This window comes from Pseudophryne corroboree, chromosome 5 (assembly GCF_028390025.1).
Source record: "Pseudophryne corroboree isolate aPseCor3 chromosome 5, aPseCor3.hap2, whole genome shotgun sequence".
Classification (NCBI taxonomy): Eukaryota; Metazoa; Chordata; class Amphibia; order Anura; family Myobatrachidae; genus Pseudophryne; species Pseudophryne corroboree.
Window position 1 is genome coordinate 817151960 of NC_086448.1, and position 18317 is coordinate 817170276.

At 46.4% G+C, this 18317-nt stretch overlaps 1 protein-coding gene across 2 annotated transcripts in view; it reads left to right on the forward strand.

Annotated features, from left to right (window-relative positions):
- NUDCD1 (NudC domain containing 1) overlaps nucleotides 1-18317 on the forward strand; it is a 350323-nt gene that overhangs the window by 130273 nt on the left and 201733 nt on the right. For both annotated transcript variants that reach the window (XM_063924501.1, XM_063924502.1), the window contains one exon: nucleotides 5376-5552. In XM_063924501.1, coding sequence (XP_063780571.1) covers nucleotides 5376-5552 — 177 coding nt within the window. The remainder of the gene's footprint in view (nucleotides 1-5375; nucleotides 5553-18317) is intronic.

The following is an 18317-nucleotide window of genomic DNA, read 5'->3' on the forward strand; positions in this document are numbered from 1 at the left end:
CAGCCCCCAAATCTCGCAAGGCTCCATAGGAGTCTCACAAGCAAAATGCTTTTAAAACCCCCGTATATTCACCTGAATAAGATCCTTAAAAAATAAAAATGCTCTTAAATGCTTTTATGCAGGTCGTACAGTGCAGTCATTTATATCTGTTCAGGAAACATGACGGCAACTATTTTAACATACTGTTTTTAAATGATATATGCAGTGTAATAATGATCCATACGTAAAGCAGCAATCCCACCTCGTCCGCAATCTATACAAGTTTGCAGTTGTAAAATGTAATCTGTCTCCGGAATGTGCGTTTTGCAGCAAGCGCTCGTGTGCTAGACTCTATAATAGCCCCCCCGCAGTAAGGCAGATAAGCCCTTGTAGTGCACATAAACCAGATTGTACATTCTGTGCTGCAGTTTGCCGGGAGGAATATTCTAATTGCTTTGCTTGTTTTCTCCCCCCTATAACATAATGTTCCATAATCAGGCAGTTGGGTTCCCTGTTATCCCCTTCTCTATAAGCCTGGCTTTCTCAATCATTATTAGTCACCAAATGTGGTCAGTTCTGCAGCTTACAAAGCAGAATCACGCGATGTCTTTTTTCTTTTCTGGAAACGAATTTGCTTGAAGGACTCTTGAAAACTTGACTGAGGGAATTGGAGAGTGAGTGAATGCTGATTGCCTGGCGTGCAGGTTTTAATGATGCCGTTGGCGGTAAAATGATAGGCGCTTCCATGGGCGGATGGATCCAGACCCCTTTTAAAGATTGCCTTGTTTAGTAATACCGCCAATCCCTCTCGTTTATTAGGAATGCAAAGTGCAAAAACACCTTGGTGGGTAGAAATAACATGTTCAAAAGTTTTCCCACCTCCTGGCAAAATGAATGTTTTACTTATTATTTTTATTATGATAATTATATTGTTCTGCATAACTTTTTAGACCTTTTTCAAAGTTTAGCACTTTATGTAGTTGCTGTCAGAAAATGATTTCAATCAGCCGGGAAATTTTTTTTTTTTTTTTTGCCTTTTTAGAGGCTGCTCTAATAGTCCTGTATAAAACAATATTGAAAACTCTCTGCATAATGATACTAAGGGCAACATTTACTAAGTGGCGGACTGTAAACCCCCGGTGGTTTGGCGGCAGTTTTGCAAGCCGCCAATTTTCTAAGGCCGAAAGCGCCGCAAAACCGATGAGAAAGCACACTTTAGAAAATAGCGTTAAACAGAATTAAATATCCAAGCACCATCATTCTTTTTGACCAAAGAGAAAAAAAAAAGAAGAGAATATAATCCCTGGATTTATGAAGCAGTGTTTTTGCAAACCGCCATGAAACTGCCGGTAGACCCGTCGAACAGTTGACTAGCCCCCGGCAGGAGTGATTGCTAAAATAGTAGATCAGTTAGTTGATTTTGACAGGAATATCATCCAGTTGGTCTGTGGAGGATTGTTATTTATTAACAGTTTCATATATAGCGCAGCAAATTCCGTTGTGCTTTACAATTGGAAATAACAATGATATAACAAAACTGGGTAATAACAAATAGTCATAGAGGTAGGAAGGCCCTGCTCGCAAGCTTACAATCTATAGGGAAATAGGCATGTATACACAAGGAAAGGTGCTATCTATTGCATAGTTGTTCGCCAGATTGCAAGGTTCTTGGTGGGCTGCATGATATGGTCATACAGCAATGATGAACCGGGTCGAGAGGAAGGGAAAGTAAAGAATGAGAAGACATGTGAGGATATGTGTGGACTGTGCAGAGTGGATGCAATTTGATAGGAAGGTTTATGAAAGTTATGTGGGCGGTTCTGGAATTTGATACGCTTGCCTGAAGAGGTGAGTTTTCAGGGAACGCTTGAAGGTTTGTTGACTAGAGGAGAGTCTTATTGTGCGTGGTAGGGCATTCCACAGAGTGGGTGCAGCCCGATGAAAGTCCTGCAGTCGTGAGTGGGAGCGAGTAATGAGTGTGGATGAGAGAGGCAGGTCTTGTGAAGAGCGGAGAGGTCGGGTAGGGAGATATTTTGTGACAAGCGAAGTGATGTACGTTGGTGTAGTTTGGTTAATGGTCTTGTGTGTGAGTAAAAGTATTTTATATTGAATACGGTAGAGTACAGATAACCAATGGAGGGACTGACAGAGCGGATCTGCAGATGAACGTCTAGTGAGGAAGATTAGCCTCGCAGCTGCATTCAGAATGGATTGTAGTGGTGAGAGTCTCGTTTTGGGAAGACCAGTCAGGAGACTATTACAATAATCAATGCAGTAGATAATGAGAGCATGGATTAGAGTTTTAGCAGTGTCTTGTGTAAGGTATGGTCATATTTTGGATATGTTTTTTAGATGCATGTAACATGATCTTGAGACAGATTGAATGTGGGGAACAAAGGACAGATCAGAGACAAGAATGACACCTAGGCAGCGAGCTTGTGGGGTAGGGATGATTGCTGAGTTATCAACAGTGATAGAGATATCAGGTTGGTAACTACTATTGGCCGGTGGAAATATAATTAACTCTGTTTAAATGGATAGTCTGTATTCAGATTAATGTCAGCCAGAAAGCATTTGAGAATTCAGTTTATGTATTCACTGGAAGTAGCGGGTTCAGAGACTATAATCCAATGAATTATGTTCAGAAAGGGATTGTGCTATGGGGAAGCCTTAGGCCGGGGACACACTTTTCGATTGTTTCTGCAAATCTGAATGACATATCAATGCGGATCGCACAGTGTGTATGGTCAATTGCTTGCTCACGCAGGTCAGGTACAATATCTTCTGATTGGCCATGCTGCATGGCCAATCAGAAGATATCGTGTTCGATGTGATGCAGTTAAATTAACCAGTTGCCTGGCATGGTCGCGTCAGATGTGACCATGCCTTGCAAGTGCTTTATCTGACCTGGTTGCACAGGATGCGACCAGTCAGATAAACAGTGTTTGCAGGGAAGGGATCGGAAGGTTCCTCTGCCTCCCTGCACTCTCTCCTACTGATTGCCGTGCTGCCGATCACTGCTGATTGGTCAGCACGGCAGGATCCCCCCCTCCAGCGGCTGCAGACAATAGCAGCCGCTGGGGAAGTGTAAATTAACTACCCCAGACCTCCCCCCTGTATACCTGGAGGCTATCCTGGCTTTCAAAATGAAAGCCGCGATGTTCCCGATCGATGTTTGAAAAAAAATATTTACCTTTTTTTTTACATTTTATAAATAATTAAAAAAATAATAAAAAAAAAAAAAATATATATATATATATATATATATATATATAATTTATTTATTGAAAAAAAAATCATTTTGGATAGGGTTAAATTCATGTTCTTCGCATACGTCACCCATAAAACCCCCCGACAATTTCGGAATTTTTTTTTTTTTTGGAAAAAAAAAGTCAGTTAAGTGGTTAAGGACGGAATGAGATGTCATAGAATTGCACAGTGTGTACAGCCAATCTCGCTTGGACCATCACCAGCGGGTCATCGTTCTGATGTGTACCCAGCCTTTGAGTGCTCAGAAGGTATCTGACTTTTGTTTGTATTTCATTAACTTCTGTATGTATGAGAGCTGGGTGTCGCAGACTGCAAAAGTCCAACAGAAGATATTTGAGGGACCAGAACAATGAGGTGTCCTTGTCCCTCAATCCTCCCAACTTGGTTTTACAGAGATTCGTGTTGGATTTTCTGGCGTAGGGGTGCCAAATCTGCACCGGACGGTGACTCACGTTGGGGGGACGGGGGATAAGAACAGCTTATTTTTGTGCAGAAATTAAATTCCATTTGGCAAACCACTTGAACCCAACTCTGAGGTCCCAGAGATCGTCTCTCTGACCTACATTTGTATTCGTACACCCTAGTCACCAGTTGAACTGGAAAAGCTCATTTCTAGGAGCACTTCAACCAATGTAATAGGTTAAATAGACAAAAGTAAGACATGTAGGCGGAGACTGCACATGGGCCCCCTTCTCTCTCAATATTTTCCCCGGTTGTGCCCGTTTATTAAGATCTGGTTGTGGTTTATTTATTCATATACAATATATACACAATTGGGATATAGCACTGTAATAAAACAAGACTGTGCAAGCTCACCGGCTATATAGAACTGCCCTTGCCCCTTACAGTGTATAGTTGGGAGTTATTACAGACTATAAAATTGCAGCCACGTTCTTCCAGTTGGTTCCGTCTAACTCTCTGCCTGTTAATACTCTTCTTGTCTTGCTTGATTGCTGTACTTTGTTTCCAGTTGTACAGCGCTGTGGCGTATTTGGGCACTTGGCAAATAAGGGGGGGGGCCCTATTACCAGCGGTAATTTACCGCACAGAAAAACGGTATTTACCATGGCAGGCTATCCAATTTTTACCAGCCCGTCAAAATAATGGAACAACATAACCGTAAAGTCAGTACTGGCAGCTGTACACGCCTGAACGGAGCAACACTGAATTGCTCTGTCAGGCACCATCTAGTGGCGGCCGGCATGCAAAACGGTTGAATTCCCCCGCATAGAGGTGAGGAGCAGCGTTAACCTGTGTTATATAGGAGTTTTACCATACGGTAAATGACCCTGTATCGCACGAAATCACATAGGTCCATGGCTTTTCGTGGAACCTATATGTTTTCGCTGCTTTCGAGATTACTTATTAGGGATTTGGTTTTGCATGCCTGATGCAGGCGGACTAAATTCCCTTTAAGTGTCGGCACCCGGGGCTAATAGGATAGCCCGGCTGCGGTAATTAACCACAGCTAATTGCATCTCGGCATTAAGTTAATAATAAGTAATTGCAAGGAAGATACACAGCTGATTTTATAATGCAGCAGGCAAATATTGGGGCAGCCGTATTGTGGGGAACCTCTTTTGCCATTAGGGCCAATGAGAAATCTGTTGTCATTGGAAAGACTCTTTGAAAGAAGGCCGTGCAACTCATTTAGAGAAGGCACAGTTATATTATATATTTATAGATATAATGGTTATTTTTTAAAATATTTTTGTGTAAATCTGTCAGACCTGACTCTACGCTACACAACGCTTACCAGTATGCCACAGCGCCCTCTAGTGTCGGGAAGCTGTGATGTGCACGCACCTTCAGAGGTACCCGTATACTGTAGGCATTGCGTTCAGCGGGTATCCTCGTCTGACAGATTCCCAATGTGTACAGCATTTTTCGTTCTCTTCCCCACTTCCCTCCAGGAATACATTGAGGCTTTCACAGCGAGAGGTCTAACTGGCAATTATGTGCCAAACGGCAATTCTGCTGCAATCTTAAGACCAAATGAGGTATTCTGGCAACATCAGTGTTTGTAATTGAGCAATTTGCCTAAAGCTTGCCTGGCTGTATTAGGTTGTTCAGTTTGATTTGAAGGTGACGCTACACATTGTATTGCTTTTATTTTATATTCGCAGGCAGCACGTGCGAAATCGTCAAACGCAGGAAGCTTCATGGCAAATCTGTCCCACATTACGCAGCTATTGAACTGGACGGAAAGGGCCTAATGATCATCTCTTATAAGCCCTTCAGCTTCGTTGGGTGTGAGCTGAATCAGCCTGAAGAAGAGGCAATGGATGAGGGGGAGAAGAAAGGTAATTTCCACACTGGTATTTCCAGCTTCTGCCCCTGTATGTAGAGAATACCTGATTTTAGTCTACATTGGCTACCTTCAGCTTCATCGCAGAAAGAATATATATTCAGGAGGTGACCCTTTTTATATTGCCTTAAATGTCTCTTTGACAGCAAATCCAGGAAGACAAATAAACGTTTAAGGCTATTTTATTAACAATAAAGAAAAAAGTTCCATAGTTTCCAATAAAGATGGAATGATATAATTCTTGGCTTTCAAAGTTTTTGCTTAGATTAGCTGAATGCCTGTGCTTCGCTACGGAATTTCAAGTACTTTTCCGTGCGTATAACTTTCATTTTGAAGTACTTCTTGCTAAACTGCATTTTTAGTCTTTCCTTACTGTACGGGAATCTGTAGTCTCTGTGTCTTATTTTCAGGACAACGGGCTATATCTGAAGTTAACTGGTTAGTTTATCACACAAGATCAGCAATTAGACTTACACCAGGACATGCCCCGCCCATTGCTGCCAACCTTTGTCATGCCGCACCTCTGGGCGGGCCTTCCCCGGATTGATGCTGTCAAAAGGCTGGCACTGAGGAGAATAATCTGCCTCCTTCTCTGCCCTGTCCCGCCTCTGATGCTGTCCTGCTCAGTGCTGTAACTGCTGGTGCTGAGGAGAATAATCCGCCTCCTTCTCTGCCCCGTCCCACCTCTGATGCTGCCCTGCTCAGTGCTGTAACTGCTGGTGCTGAGGAGAATAATCCACCTCCTTCTCTGCCCCGTCCTGCCTCTGATGCTGCCCTGCTCAGTGCTGTAACTGCTGGTGCTGAGGAGAATAATCCGCCTCCTTCTCTGCCCCGTCCCACCTCTGATGCTGCCCTGCTCAGTGCTGTAACTGCTGGTGCTGAGGAGAATAATCCACCTCCTTCTCTGCACTGTCCTATCTCTGATTCTGCCCTGCTCAGTGCTGTAAATGCTGGTGCTGAGGAGAATAATCCTCCTCCTTCTCTGCCCCGTCCCGCCTCTGATGCTGCCCTGCTCAGTGCTGTAACTGCTGGTGCTGAGGAGAATAATCCACCTCCTTCTCTGTCCTGTCCCGCCTCTGATGCTGCCCTGCTTAGTGCTGTAACTGCTGGTGCTGAGGAGAATAATCCTCCTCCTTCTCTGCCCCGTCCCACCTCTGATGCTGCCCTGCTCAGTGCTGTAACTGCTGGTGCTGAGGAGAATAATCTGCCTCCTTCTCTGCCCCGTCCCGCCTCTGATGCTGCCCTGCTCAGTGCTGTAACTGCTGGTGCTGAGGAGAATAATCCACCTCCTTCTCTGCCCTGTCACATCTCTGACGCTGCCCTGCTCAGTGCTGTAACTGCTGGTGCTGAGGAGAATAATCCTCCTCCTTCTCTGTCCTGTCCCGCCTCTGATGCTGCCCTGCTCAGTGCTGTAACTGCTGGCACTGAGGATAATAATCTGCCTCCTTCTCTGCCCCGTCCCGCCTCTGATGCTGCCCTGCTCAGTGCTGTAACTGCTGGTGCTGAGGAGAATAATCCGCCTCCTTCTCTGCCCTGTCCCGCCTCTGATGCTGCCCTGCTCAGTGCTGTAACTGCTGGTGCTGAGGAGAATAATCCGCTTCCTTCTCTGCACTGTCCTATCTCTGATTCTGCCCTGCTCAGTGCTGTAACTGCTGGTGCTGAGGAGAATAATCCGCCTCCTTCTCTGCACTGTCCTATCTCTGATTCTGTCCTGCTCAGTGCTGTAACTGCTGGTGCTGAGGAGAATAATCCGCCTCCTTCTCTGCCCCGTCCCACCTCTGATGCTGCCCTGCTCAGTGCTGTAACTGCTGGTGCTGAGGAGAATAATCCACCTCCTTCTCTGCCCCGTCCTGCCTCTGATGCTGCCCTGCTCAGTGCTGTAACTGCTGGTGCTGAGGAGAATAATCCGCCTCCTTCTCTGCCCCGTCCCACCTCTGATGCTGCCCTGCTCAGTGCTGTAACTGCTGGTGCTGAGGAGAATAATCCACCTCCTTCTCTGCACTGTCCTATCTCTGATTCTGCCCTGCTCAGTGCTGTAACTGCTGGTGCTGAGGAGAATAATCCGCCTCCTTCTCTGCCCCGTCCCGACCCTGATGCTGCCGTGCTGTACATGCTGGTGCTGAGGAGAATAATCCACCTCCTTCTCTGTCCTGTCCCGCCTCTGATGCTGCCCTGCTTAGTGCTGTAACTGCTGGTGCTGAGGAGAATAATCCTCCTCCTTCTCTGCCCCGTCCCACCTCTGATGCTGCCCTGCTCAGTGCTGTAACTGCTGGTGCTGAGGAGAATAATCTGCCTCCTTCTCTGCCCCGTCCCGCCTCTGATGCTGCCCTGCTCAGTGCTGTAACTGCTGGTGCTGAGGAGAATAATCCGCTTCCTTCTCTGCCCCGTCCTGCCTCTGATGCTGCCCTGCTCAGTGCTGTAAATGCTGGGATGACAGGCCAAGCTCCGCCCGCTGTATGGTAAATATGTAAGATTTGCAGGGATAGGCTGACTCTATTCCAAAGGGCCCTAGGTCTCCTTACGTAGCTTCTCACACTCCTTAGGGCTCCTCCTTTGAGGTAAAAAGCTAAAGATTTTTGCACAACACTTAAGGTCACTGGGAGAGCTGTTGGTGCCCTTTACACAGCAGATAAGCAGTTGCTGACTATCAAGCTTTCCTTTATTGCATGTAAGAGTCAAAATATCTGTCTCCTTTCCTCCTATTGCTCTCTGAGAGGTTTGGCAATGTGCAGTTCAAGTGACAGGTTAACCTCTGATAACTGAGACACCATCCTCTCCTGACTGGTAATAGGTTGGTTAAGTACTTATATCTGAAATCTATATATATATAAAAGGCAAATACCACTGACTCATCACAAAATCTCCTGACCATAAGACTGGACTTCCTTGCAAGTGGCAGTTTTAGAGCAGTCCATTATTCAAATAGGGGAGCCACACCCAGGGATGTTTGACAGTGTTTAGGGGTGGCAGTTGATGTAGCTCCCCTATTTGAATAATGGAGTGCTCTGCAACTGCCACTGGCAAGAAAGTCCAGGAACGAGCATTGTGTCATCCCCACTCTGCAACTTGGTATCGCCGGCAACATGCATTCTTTGTAGCCCCGGCTGGGTGGGCTGTCTTAACTGTCCTCTGAGGGTCGAATGCCCAATAATCATCTCACCCTTTTAACCCCTTTGTGGGTGGAATTTTGGAAAATCCTTTTGAAGCCCTTTGCGGAGTGCGAACGCGCACCCTGGGAGCCCAGCATCTCAGGGCTGCGATCGCCTCTGCCTGATTGACAGGCAGAGGCAGTTGCAGGGTGGGAGGGGGCGTGCCAATTGCGTTAAGACAGACAATGAGGTAAGAAGGCCCTGTAAATTTTAACAATCTTAAGAAGCACATCACATCAGCTGTGCATATTGATATCTGTCGTGTAACAAAAGGCTCTCACACAGAACATTTGTAACTTAATCATAGAAACTTACAGACATAAACTACATATCCATGTAAGTATTTTGACTATACCAATAATACTTTGGTTTATATAAAATGTTGAAAGTGTCTTTCTTATATAGTAACCCAATATAACAGAATTTTATCTTTATGCCATACTGAGTGCATGTCTTATGCTTTATTGCTCTTCATCATATTTTATTTCAGGTTGGGGTAGGGTACACTATAACGTAGAGATGGTTTTCATATTGCTCTTGAAGGATTGAAGTTTGGGGGAGAATGGCCAGTCAGGATAGAGTGTTCCATAAGTGGAATGTCTTGGATGTCTGAGTGGGATATGAAGGGGGGGGAATGTGTCAAGCCTTCTAAAAAGTGGAGAAATTCCCCATAGAATGCTTCTAGTGAGCATTTATCAAGTCTGTTCTTTAAATTGATAAGTAGATTGCCAACTTCTCCACCTGTCCACTGATCAATTCTTTAGTAGGCTTGATACACCTCCCCCACTGTTACCATTGAAGAGGAGAGACCTAGATCAGAGGCAGATGGAAGAGTATGAGAGTGTGTCTCATGACACGGTCAGAGATGTATGAAGGATAGAAGTCAGTTAGTACTTTGTGGTGGAGAATGAGTGTCACAACGGGTGAGGTTGCAGTAGTCAAGGAGGGGAGCGTGATATAGGAGGAGGTTGCAGTAGATGATGAGAAAAAGGGTAAGGGTTTTTGTAATTTTGGTAATGGCCAGAAAGGGACATATTTTGGCAATGTTTCAGTGGATGAGGTGACAAGACAGCACTGCATGTATAGAAAGAAGCTGACTGTGAAGCCAACTGTACCAACAATGCAGCGGGCTTGTGGACAGGAGATATTGTGATGTCCTATATGAGGGGGTCTAAAGTAGTGATAGAGATGAGGAGTTAAGAGGGAACAGGAACAAGGGCACAGTTTGATTGGGAATAGAAAGTAAAGAGCATGAATGGAAGAGAAAGGACTGATGGTGATTTCTAGCAAGATGGTGTGGATTTTGCCTTTCAAGTTAGCAGCTAAGTCACGGTTATATGTAAAGGTGGGAGGGCCGTAGAAGGATTTGAGAGTTGTATTGGTGATGGCAAAGAGGAAGCAGGGGTTGGTAGACTGGATGTCTATTGGGAATCAATCTAGAGAAGGTTTGCTTGGCAAGAGAAAGGGGTAGTACAGTAAGAATATGGATGGGTTAAAACCATGTAAAATATGCATTAAAGGGAGATCCCCACTCTCCATTTCTCTATCGTCCTAAGTGGATGCTGGGGTTCCTGAAAGGACCATGGGGAATAGCGGCTCCGCAGGAGACAGGGCACAAAAGTAAAGCTTTTACAGGTCAGGTGGTGTGTACTGGCTCCTCCCCCTATGACCCTCCTCCAGACTCCAGTTAGATTTTTGTGCCCGGCCGAGAAGGGTGCAATTCTAGGTGGCTCTCATAAAGAGCTGCTTAGAGAGTTTAGCTTAGGTTTTTTATTTTACAGTGATTCCTGCTGGCAACAGGATCACTGCAACGAGGGACAGAGGGGAGAAGAAGTGAACTCACCTGCGTGCAGGATGGATTGGCTTCTTGGCTACTGGACATGAAGCTCCAGAGGGACGATCACAGGTACAGCCTGGATGGTCACCGGAGCCACGCCGCCGGCCCCCTCACAGATGCTGAAGCAAGAAGAGGTCCAGAATCGGCGGCTGAAGACTCCTGCAGTCTTCTTAAGGTAGCGCACAGCACTGCAGCTGTGCGCCATTTTCCTCTCAGCACACTTCACACGGCAGTCACTGAGGGTGCAGGGCGCTGGGGGGGGGCGCCCTGGGAGGCAAATGTAAACCTTTAAAAAGGCTAAAAATACCTCACATATAGCCCCAGAGGCTATATGGAGATATTTACCCCTGCCTAAATGTACTAAATAGCGGGAGACGAGCCCGCCGGAAAAGGGGCGGGGCCTATCTCCTCAGCACACGGCGCCATTTTCTGTCACAGCTCCGCTGGTCAGGAAGGCTCCCAGGTCTCTCCCCTGCACTGCACTACAGAAACAGGGTATAACAGAGAGGGGGGGCAAAATAAATGGCAATATATTAATATAAAAGCAGCTATAAGGGAGCACTTAATCATAAGGCTATCCCTGTCATATATAGCGCTTTTTGGTGTGTGCTGGCAGACTCTCCCTCTGTCTCCCCAAAGGGCTAGTGGGTCCTGTCTTCGTATAGAGCATTCCCTGTGTGTCTGCTGTGTGTCGGTACGTGTGTGTCGACATGTATGAGGACGTTATTGGTGTGGAGGCGGAGCAATTGCCAAATATGAGGATGTCACCTTCTAGGGGGTCGACACCAGAATGGATGCCTTATTTGTGGAATTACGGGATAGCGTCAACTCGCTTAAGCAGTCGTTTGCCGACATGAGGCGGCCGGACACTCACTTAGTGCCTGTCCAGGCGCCTCAAACACCGTCAGGGGCTGTAAAACGCCCCTTGCCTCAGTCGGTCGACACAGACCCAGACACAGGCACTGATTCCGGTAGTGAAGGTGACGAATCAACCGTATTTTCCAAAAGGGCCACACGTTATATGATTTTGGCAATAAAGGAGATGTTACATTTAGCTGATACTACAGGTACCACTAAACAGGGTATTATGTGGGGTGTGAAAAAACTACCAGTAGTTTTTACCGAATCAGAAGAATTAAATGACGTGTGTGATGAAGCGTGGGGTGCCCCGATAAAAAACTGCTAATTTCAAAGAAGTTATTGGCTTTATACCCTTTCCCGCTAGAGGTTAGGGAGCGCTGGGAAACACCTCCTAGGGTGGACAAAGCGCTAACACGCTTATCAAAACAAGTGGCGTTACCCTCTCCTGAGACGGCCGCACTTAAAGATCCATCAGATAGGAGGATGGAAAATATCCAAAAAGGTATATACACACATGCAGGTGTTATACTACGACCAGCTATTGCGACTGCCTGGATGTGCAGTGCTGGGGTAGTTTGGTCAGAGTCCCTGATCGAAAATATTGATACCCTGGACAGGGACAATATTTTACTGTCGTTAGAACAAATAAAGGATGCATTTCTTTATATGCGTGATGCACAGAGAGATATCTGCACACTGGCATCACGGGTAAGTGCTATGTCCATTTCGGCCAGAAGAGCTTTATGGACACGACAGTGGACAGGCGATGCGTAGAGGAGTTATTTGGGGTCGGTCTATCGGATTTGGTGGCCACGGCTACGGCCGGGAAATCCACCTTTCTACCTCAAGTCACTCCCCAACAGAAAAAGGCACCGACCTTTCAACCGCAGCCTTTTCGTTCCTTTAAAAATAAGAGAGCAAAGGGCTATTCATATCTGCCACGAGGCAGAGGACGAGGGAAGAGACAGCAACAGGCAGCTCCTTCCCAGGAACAGAAGCCCTCCCCGGCTTCTACAAAAGCCTCAGCATGACGCTGGGGCTTCGCAAGCGGACTCGGGGGCGGTAGGCGGTCGTCTCAAGAATTACAGCGCGCAGTGGGCTCACTCGCAGGTAAATCCCTGGATCCTGCAGATAATATCTCAGGGGTACAGGTTGAAATTAGAGACAGAGCCACCTCGCCGTTTCCTGAAGTCTGCTTTACCAACGTCCCCCTCAGAAAGGGAGACGGTTTTGGAAGCCATTCACAAGCTGTATTCTCAGCAGGTGATAGTCAAGGTACCTCTTCTACAACAAGGGAAGGGGTATTATTCCACTCTTTTTGTGGTACCGAAGCCGGATGGCTCGGTAAGGCCTATTCTAAATCTGAAGTCCTTGAACCTGTACATAAAGAAGTTCAAGTTCAAGATGGAGTCACTCAGAGCAGTGATAAGCGAACCTGGAAGAAGGGGACTTTATGGTATCCTTGGACATCAAGGATGCGTATCTCCACGTTCCAATTACCCCTCACACCAGGGGTACCTCAGGTTCGTTGTACAAAACTGTCACTATCAGTTTCAGACGCTGCCGTTTGGTTTGTCCACGGCACCTCGGGTCTTTACAAAGGTAATGGCCGAGATAATATTTCTTCTTCGAAGAAAAGGCGTATTAATTATCCCATACTTGGACGATCTCCTAATAAGGGCAAGGTCCAGAGAACAGCTAGAGATGGGTTTAGCACTATCTCAAGAGGTGCTAAAGCAGCACGGATGGATTCTGAATATTCCAAAATCCCAATTAATGCCGACAACTCGTCTGCTGTTCCTGGGGATGATTCTGGACACAGTTCAGAAAAGGTTTTTCTTCCCGAAGAAAAAGCCAAGGAGTTATCTGACCTGGTCAGGAACCTCCTAAAACCAGGAAAGGTGTCTGTACATCAATGCACAAGAGTCCTGGGAAAAAATGGTAGCTTCTTACGAAGCAATCCCTTTCGGCAGATTCCATGCAAAGGGATCTGTTGGACAAATGGTCAGGGTCGCATCTTCAGATGCACCTGCGGATAACCCTGTCGCCGAGGACAAGGGTATCCTTTCTGTGGTGGTTGCAGGAGGCTCATCTATTGGAGGGCCGCAGATTCGGCATGCAGGATTGGATCCTGGTGACCACGGGTGCCAGCCAGAGAGGCTGGGGAGCAGTCACACAGGGAAGAAATTTCCAGGGAGTGTGGTCGAGCCTGAAAAAGTCTCTTCACATAAGCATTCTGGAACTAAGAGCAATCTACAATGCTCTAAGCCAGGCGGAACCTCTGCTTCAAGGAAGACCGGTGTTGATCCAGTCGGACAACATCACGGCAGTCGCCCATGTAAACAGACAGGGCGGCACAAGAAGCAGGAGGGCAATGGCAGAAGCTGCCAGGATCCTTCGCTGGGCGGAGAATCACGTGATAGCACTGTCAGCAGTATTCATCCCGGGCGTGGACAACTGGGAAGCAGACTTCCTCAGCAGACACGACCTTCACCCGGGAGAGTGGAGACTTCATCCAGAAGTTTTCCACATGCTATTAAACCGTTGGGTAAAACCAATGGTGGACATGATGGCGTCTCGCCTCAACAAAACACTGGACAGGTATTGCGCCAGGTCAAGAGATCCGCAGGCAATAGCTGTGGACGCGCTGGTAACACCTTGGGTGTACCAGTCGGTATATGTGTTTCCTCCTCTGCCTCTCATACCAAAGGTATTGAGGATTATACGGCAAAGTGGAGTAAGACTAGTGGCTCCGGATTGGCCAAGAAGGACTTGGTACCCGGAACTTCAAGAGATGGTCACGGACGATCCGTGGCCTCTACTTCTGAGAAGGGACCTGCTTCAGCAGGGTACTTGTCTTTTTCAAGACTTACCGCGGCTGCGTTTGACGGCATGGCGTTTGAATGCCAGATCCTAAAAGGAAAAGGCATTCCAGAAGAAGTCATTCCTACCTTGATAAAGGCAAGGAAGGAAGTCACCGCGAAGCTTTATCGCCGTATTTGGCGAAAATATGTTGCGTGGTGCGAGCAGCGGAGTGCTCCGATGGAGGAATTTCAACTGGGTCGTTTTCCTACATTTCCTGCAATCAGGATTGTCTATGGGTCTCAAATTGGGATCTATTAAGGTTCAAATTTCGGCCCTATCAATATTCTTCCAAAAAGAATTGGCCTCAGTCCCTGAGGTCCAGATTTTTATCACAGGAGTACTGCATATACAGCCTCCTGTGGTGCCTAAGGTGGCACCGTGGGATCTAAATGTAGTTTTAGATTTCCTCAAATCAAATTGGTTTGAACCACTAAAGAAGGTGGATTTGAAATATCTCACATGGAAAGTGACTATGTTACTGGCCCTGGCTTCGGCCGGGAGAGTATCTGAACTGGCGGCTTTGTTTTATAAAAGCCCTTATTTAATTTTCCATTCGACATAGGGCAGAGCTGCGGACGCGTCCGCATTTTCTCCCTAAGGTGGTATCAGCGTTTCACCTGAACCAGCCTATTGTAGTGCCTGCGGCTACAGACGACTTGAAGGACTCCAAGTTGTTGGACGTTGTCAGAGCCTTAAAAATATACATTTAAAGGACGGCTGGAGTCAGAAAATCTGACTCGCTGTTTATACTGTATGCACCCAACAAGTTGGGTGCACCTGCTTCTAAGCAGTCGATTGCTCGTTGGATTTGTAACAAAATTCAACTTGTACATTCTGTGGCAGGCCTGCCACAGCCTAAATCTGTTAAGGCCCATTCCGCAAGGAAGGTGGGCTCATCTTGGGCGGCTGCCCGAGGGGTCTCGGCATTACTACTCTGCCGAGCAGCTACGTGGTCAGGGGAGAACACGTTTGTAAATTTTTACAAATTTGATACCCTGGCAAAGGAGGACCTGGAGTTCTCTCATTCGGTGCTGCAGAGTCATCCGCACTCTCCCGCCCGTTTGGGAGCTTTGGTATAATCCCCATGGTCCTTTCAGGAACCCCAGCATCCACTTAGGACGATAGAGAAAATAAGAATTTACTTACCGATAATTCTATTTCTCGGAGTCCGTAGTGGATGCTGGGCGCCCATCCCAAGTGCGGATTATCTGCAATACTTGTACATAGTTATTGTTAACTAATTCGGGTTATTGTTTAGGAAGCCATCTTTCAGAGGCTCCTCTGTTATCATACTGTTAACTGGGTTTAGATCACAAGTTGTATGGTGTGATTGGTGTGGCTGGTATGGGTCTTACCCGGGATTCAAAATCCTCCCTTATTGTGTACGCTCGTCCGGGCACAGTACCTAACTGGAGTCTGGAGGAGGGTCATAGGGGGAGGAGCCAGTACACACCACCTGACCTGTAAAAGCTTTACTTTTGTGCCCTGTCTCCTGCGGAGCCGCTATTCCCCATGGTCCTTTCAGGAACCCCAGCATCCACTACGGACTCCGAGAAATAGAATTATCGGTAAGTAAATTCTTATTTTTGGAGGTATGAGAGCACTTCTGCAGTTGTCGTTGGGGATGCCTGTGTTGGAGTTTGGATGGTCAGGGATGACGTGGTGGTTAGACCTATGTCTGCAGTAAGTGTTGTGTTATAGAATGAAACATTATGGCAGGACAGGATAGAAATGGGAACTGGGAGTGGCTCAAGTGTGACTGAGAAGAGGATTGTGGTCTGGGACGTTAAGTGTCGCTGTGTTTGTGCAGATGTGGATACAAGGTAGTGCTCAGAGACCAGGAATGAAGAGTTTTTAAAGCTGGAGGTGCACTGGCATGGGAGAAGTCTAGGGAGTATCCATCACGATGAATGGTAGGCTATCCTTTGGTATTGCCTACAGAAGTAAGCAAGCATCAGGAGGCGCTTTGTTATCTTATTGTGTGCACGTTGCTTAGTTTGAGTCTTAATTTTTTTTAAATTATATCTGTATAATAATCTACTTGTCTGTTTCCATCTGCACGTTCCTTAATGATAGTGACACATTGTAGCAGGATTGACAGAACTTGCAGAATCTTCAGCACCGGTTTAATTGATGCAAATCTTTTCTGATTAGATTCGGCGAGACGAACCTACAGATTTAGCCATGCTCATCTTACTGCGATGCAGCGTGCTGCAACACGGCACGCGGTATGGCACGCCTGGCTGCAACTGTTCGCAGCCGGCGATCACTCCATTAATTCCTAAAGGAATTTGCGACTGAATTCCTAAATGAATTAATGAAGTGATTGCCGGCTGCTTGTAATTGCAGCCTGGCACGCCATACAGCAAGCCGTGATGCAACGTTCCGCATCGCAGCAAGATAAACATGGCTACATCTGTAGATAATGCATCTGCTAGGCCCTAGGTCCCGGAACACGGAACGTGTGTGGCTACATGTGCATTGCAAATGACCGTTCGGCTCTACAGGTGTGATGTGTAAAGTGTGCAATGAGCATAAGAGGCTCGCTAACACGCTGTAATCCTGAGACGCGTCGGGTAGCTGTAACTCCTGTGTGTCCCATGACCTATAATTGAGCTGCTGCCACTGGATCTGTCTTCATTTCCTATATATTCTGCTTTTTACAAGTTCCTGAGATATTTTCATACGCTGTACACTTGACAAGATAATTACTAGCTGTATAGACACGGAGAAGAACATAAAATGATCAGAGACATAACGTAGCACAAAGGAAAGGGCACATTACAAGCGAATGTCATAAAAATAGGCAAAACGGTTTTTCTATCAGAATATGAAATTCGTTAATAATATAGACAATGCACCCGTTTTTTCAGCGCCCTTTCTTTGCATGATTCGTTAATTTCTAACTTGCAGACTAGCCTAATCCAGTTATTGAACAATTGGAGTTTGTTTTGTTCTAAATTGTGAGAATATTGTGATGCATGACGGCTCCTATCCCCAGTAACGCAGCTCATGTATTCTCTCTCTCTCTCTCTCTCTCTCTCGGAGCCTCTTGTTCTGGCTCAGTGATCCACTTTCTTTGGTTGCCATCACTTTCCTCCTTTGTTTATTATCGCTCATCCAATCTTTGTCTTTCCCGGAGAAACATAGTCAATCTATCTCTAGTTTGTCTCCTTCTCCCCGTGGTCATTTGCTTCCTGTAAACACTCATTCCACATTCCGAACATGTTGGACAGAATGGAGCTGAATATATCAGGATGGTTTAAATCCGTGCTGGCATTTCCTCGCGTCTCTGTAAGAGACTGGTCTGAATATACAAATCTACAAAATGTATTATTCTCCTCCTGACGTTTGTCATGCTGCAGTGTGACGGCGAGCACAGCCATTCCGGAAAGGGGTGTGGATCGTAGGGTCGACTGTATCTAGGTCGACAGTCAATTGGTCGACCCCTATTGGTCGACAGTGACTAGGTCAACACATGAAATAGGTAGACATGGTCGTTAGATCGACATGAACGAGGTTGACATGAGATGTTTTTTGTTTGTTTTTTGATTGGTGTCGTTTTCTTCGTAAAGTGACCACATGCTTCGGGAAAGATTACTGTTCCCAATCGTAGTCCACGTGGATCGTAAATTATGAAAAAGTAAAAAAAAAAAGAAAAAACGTGAAAAACTCATGTCGCCTATCGACCTAATGCAGTGTTGACCTGAGCACCGGATCCCCTGTAAAGAGGTATGGAAGAGGACGTTGAAAAGGTTACTCGGATAACATGACGAGGCTACATGCTGTACACACAGTATTGAAGTGCATGTGTCCTCATATACCCTGCATTTATATGCCATGCGGCGCAAGACCCCCGACGCAACGGAGATGCTCTGAGAGGTGTGATGTACCGCTCTTTTCTTTACATTCCTTGTCTTTTATACGCATAGCAGACACAGTGCACTAGAGAGTGTAGGCTGCCGCATAAACCGCACAGGATTCGTTTTACAGGCATACAAAGCTGCAGATGAAGCACTGCGGCACTAGGCAAGACGCAGCCGCTGCA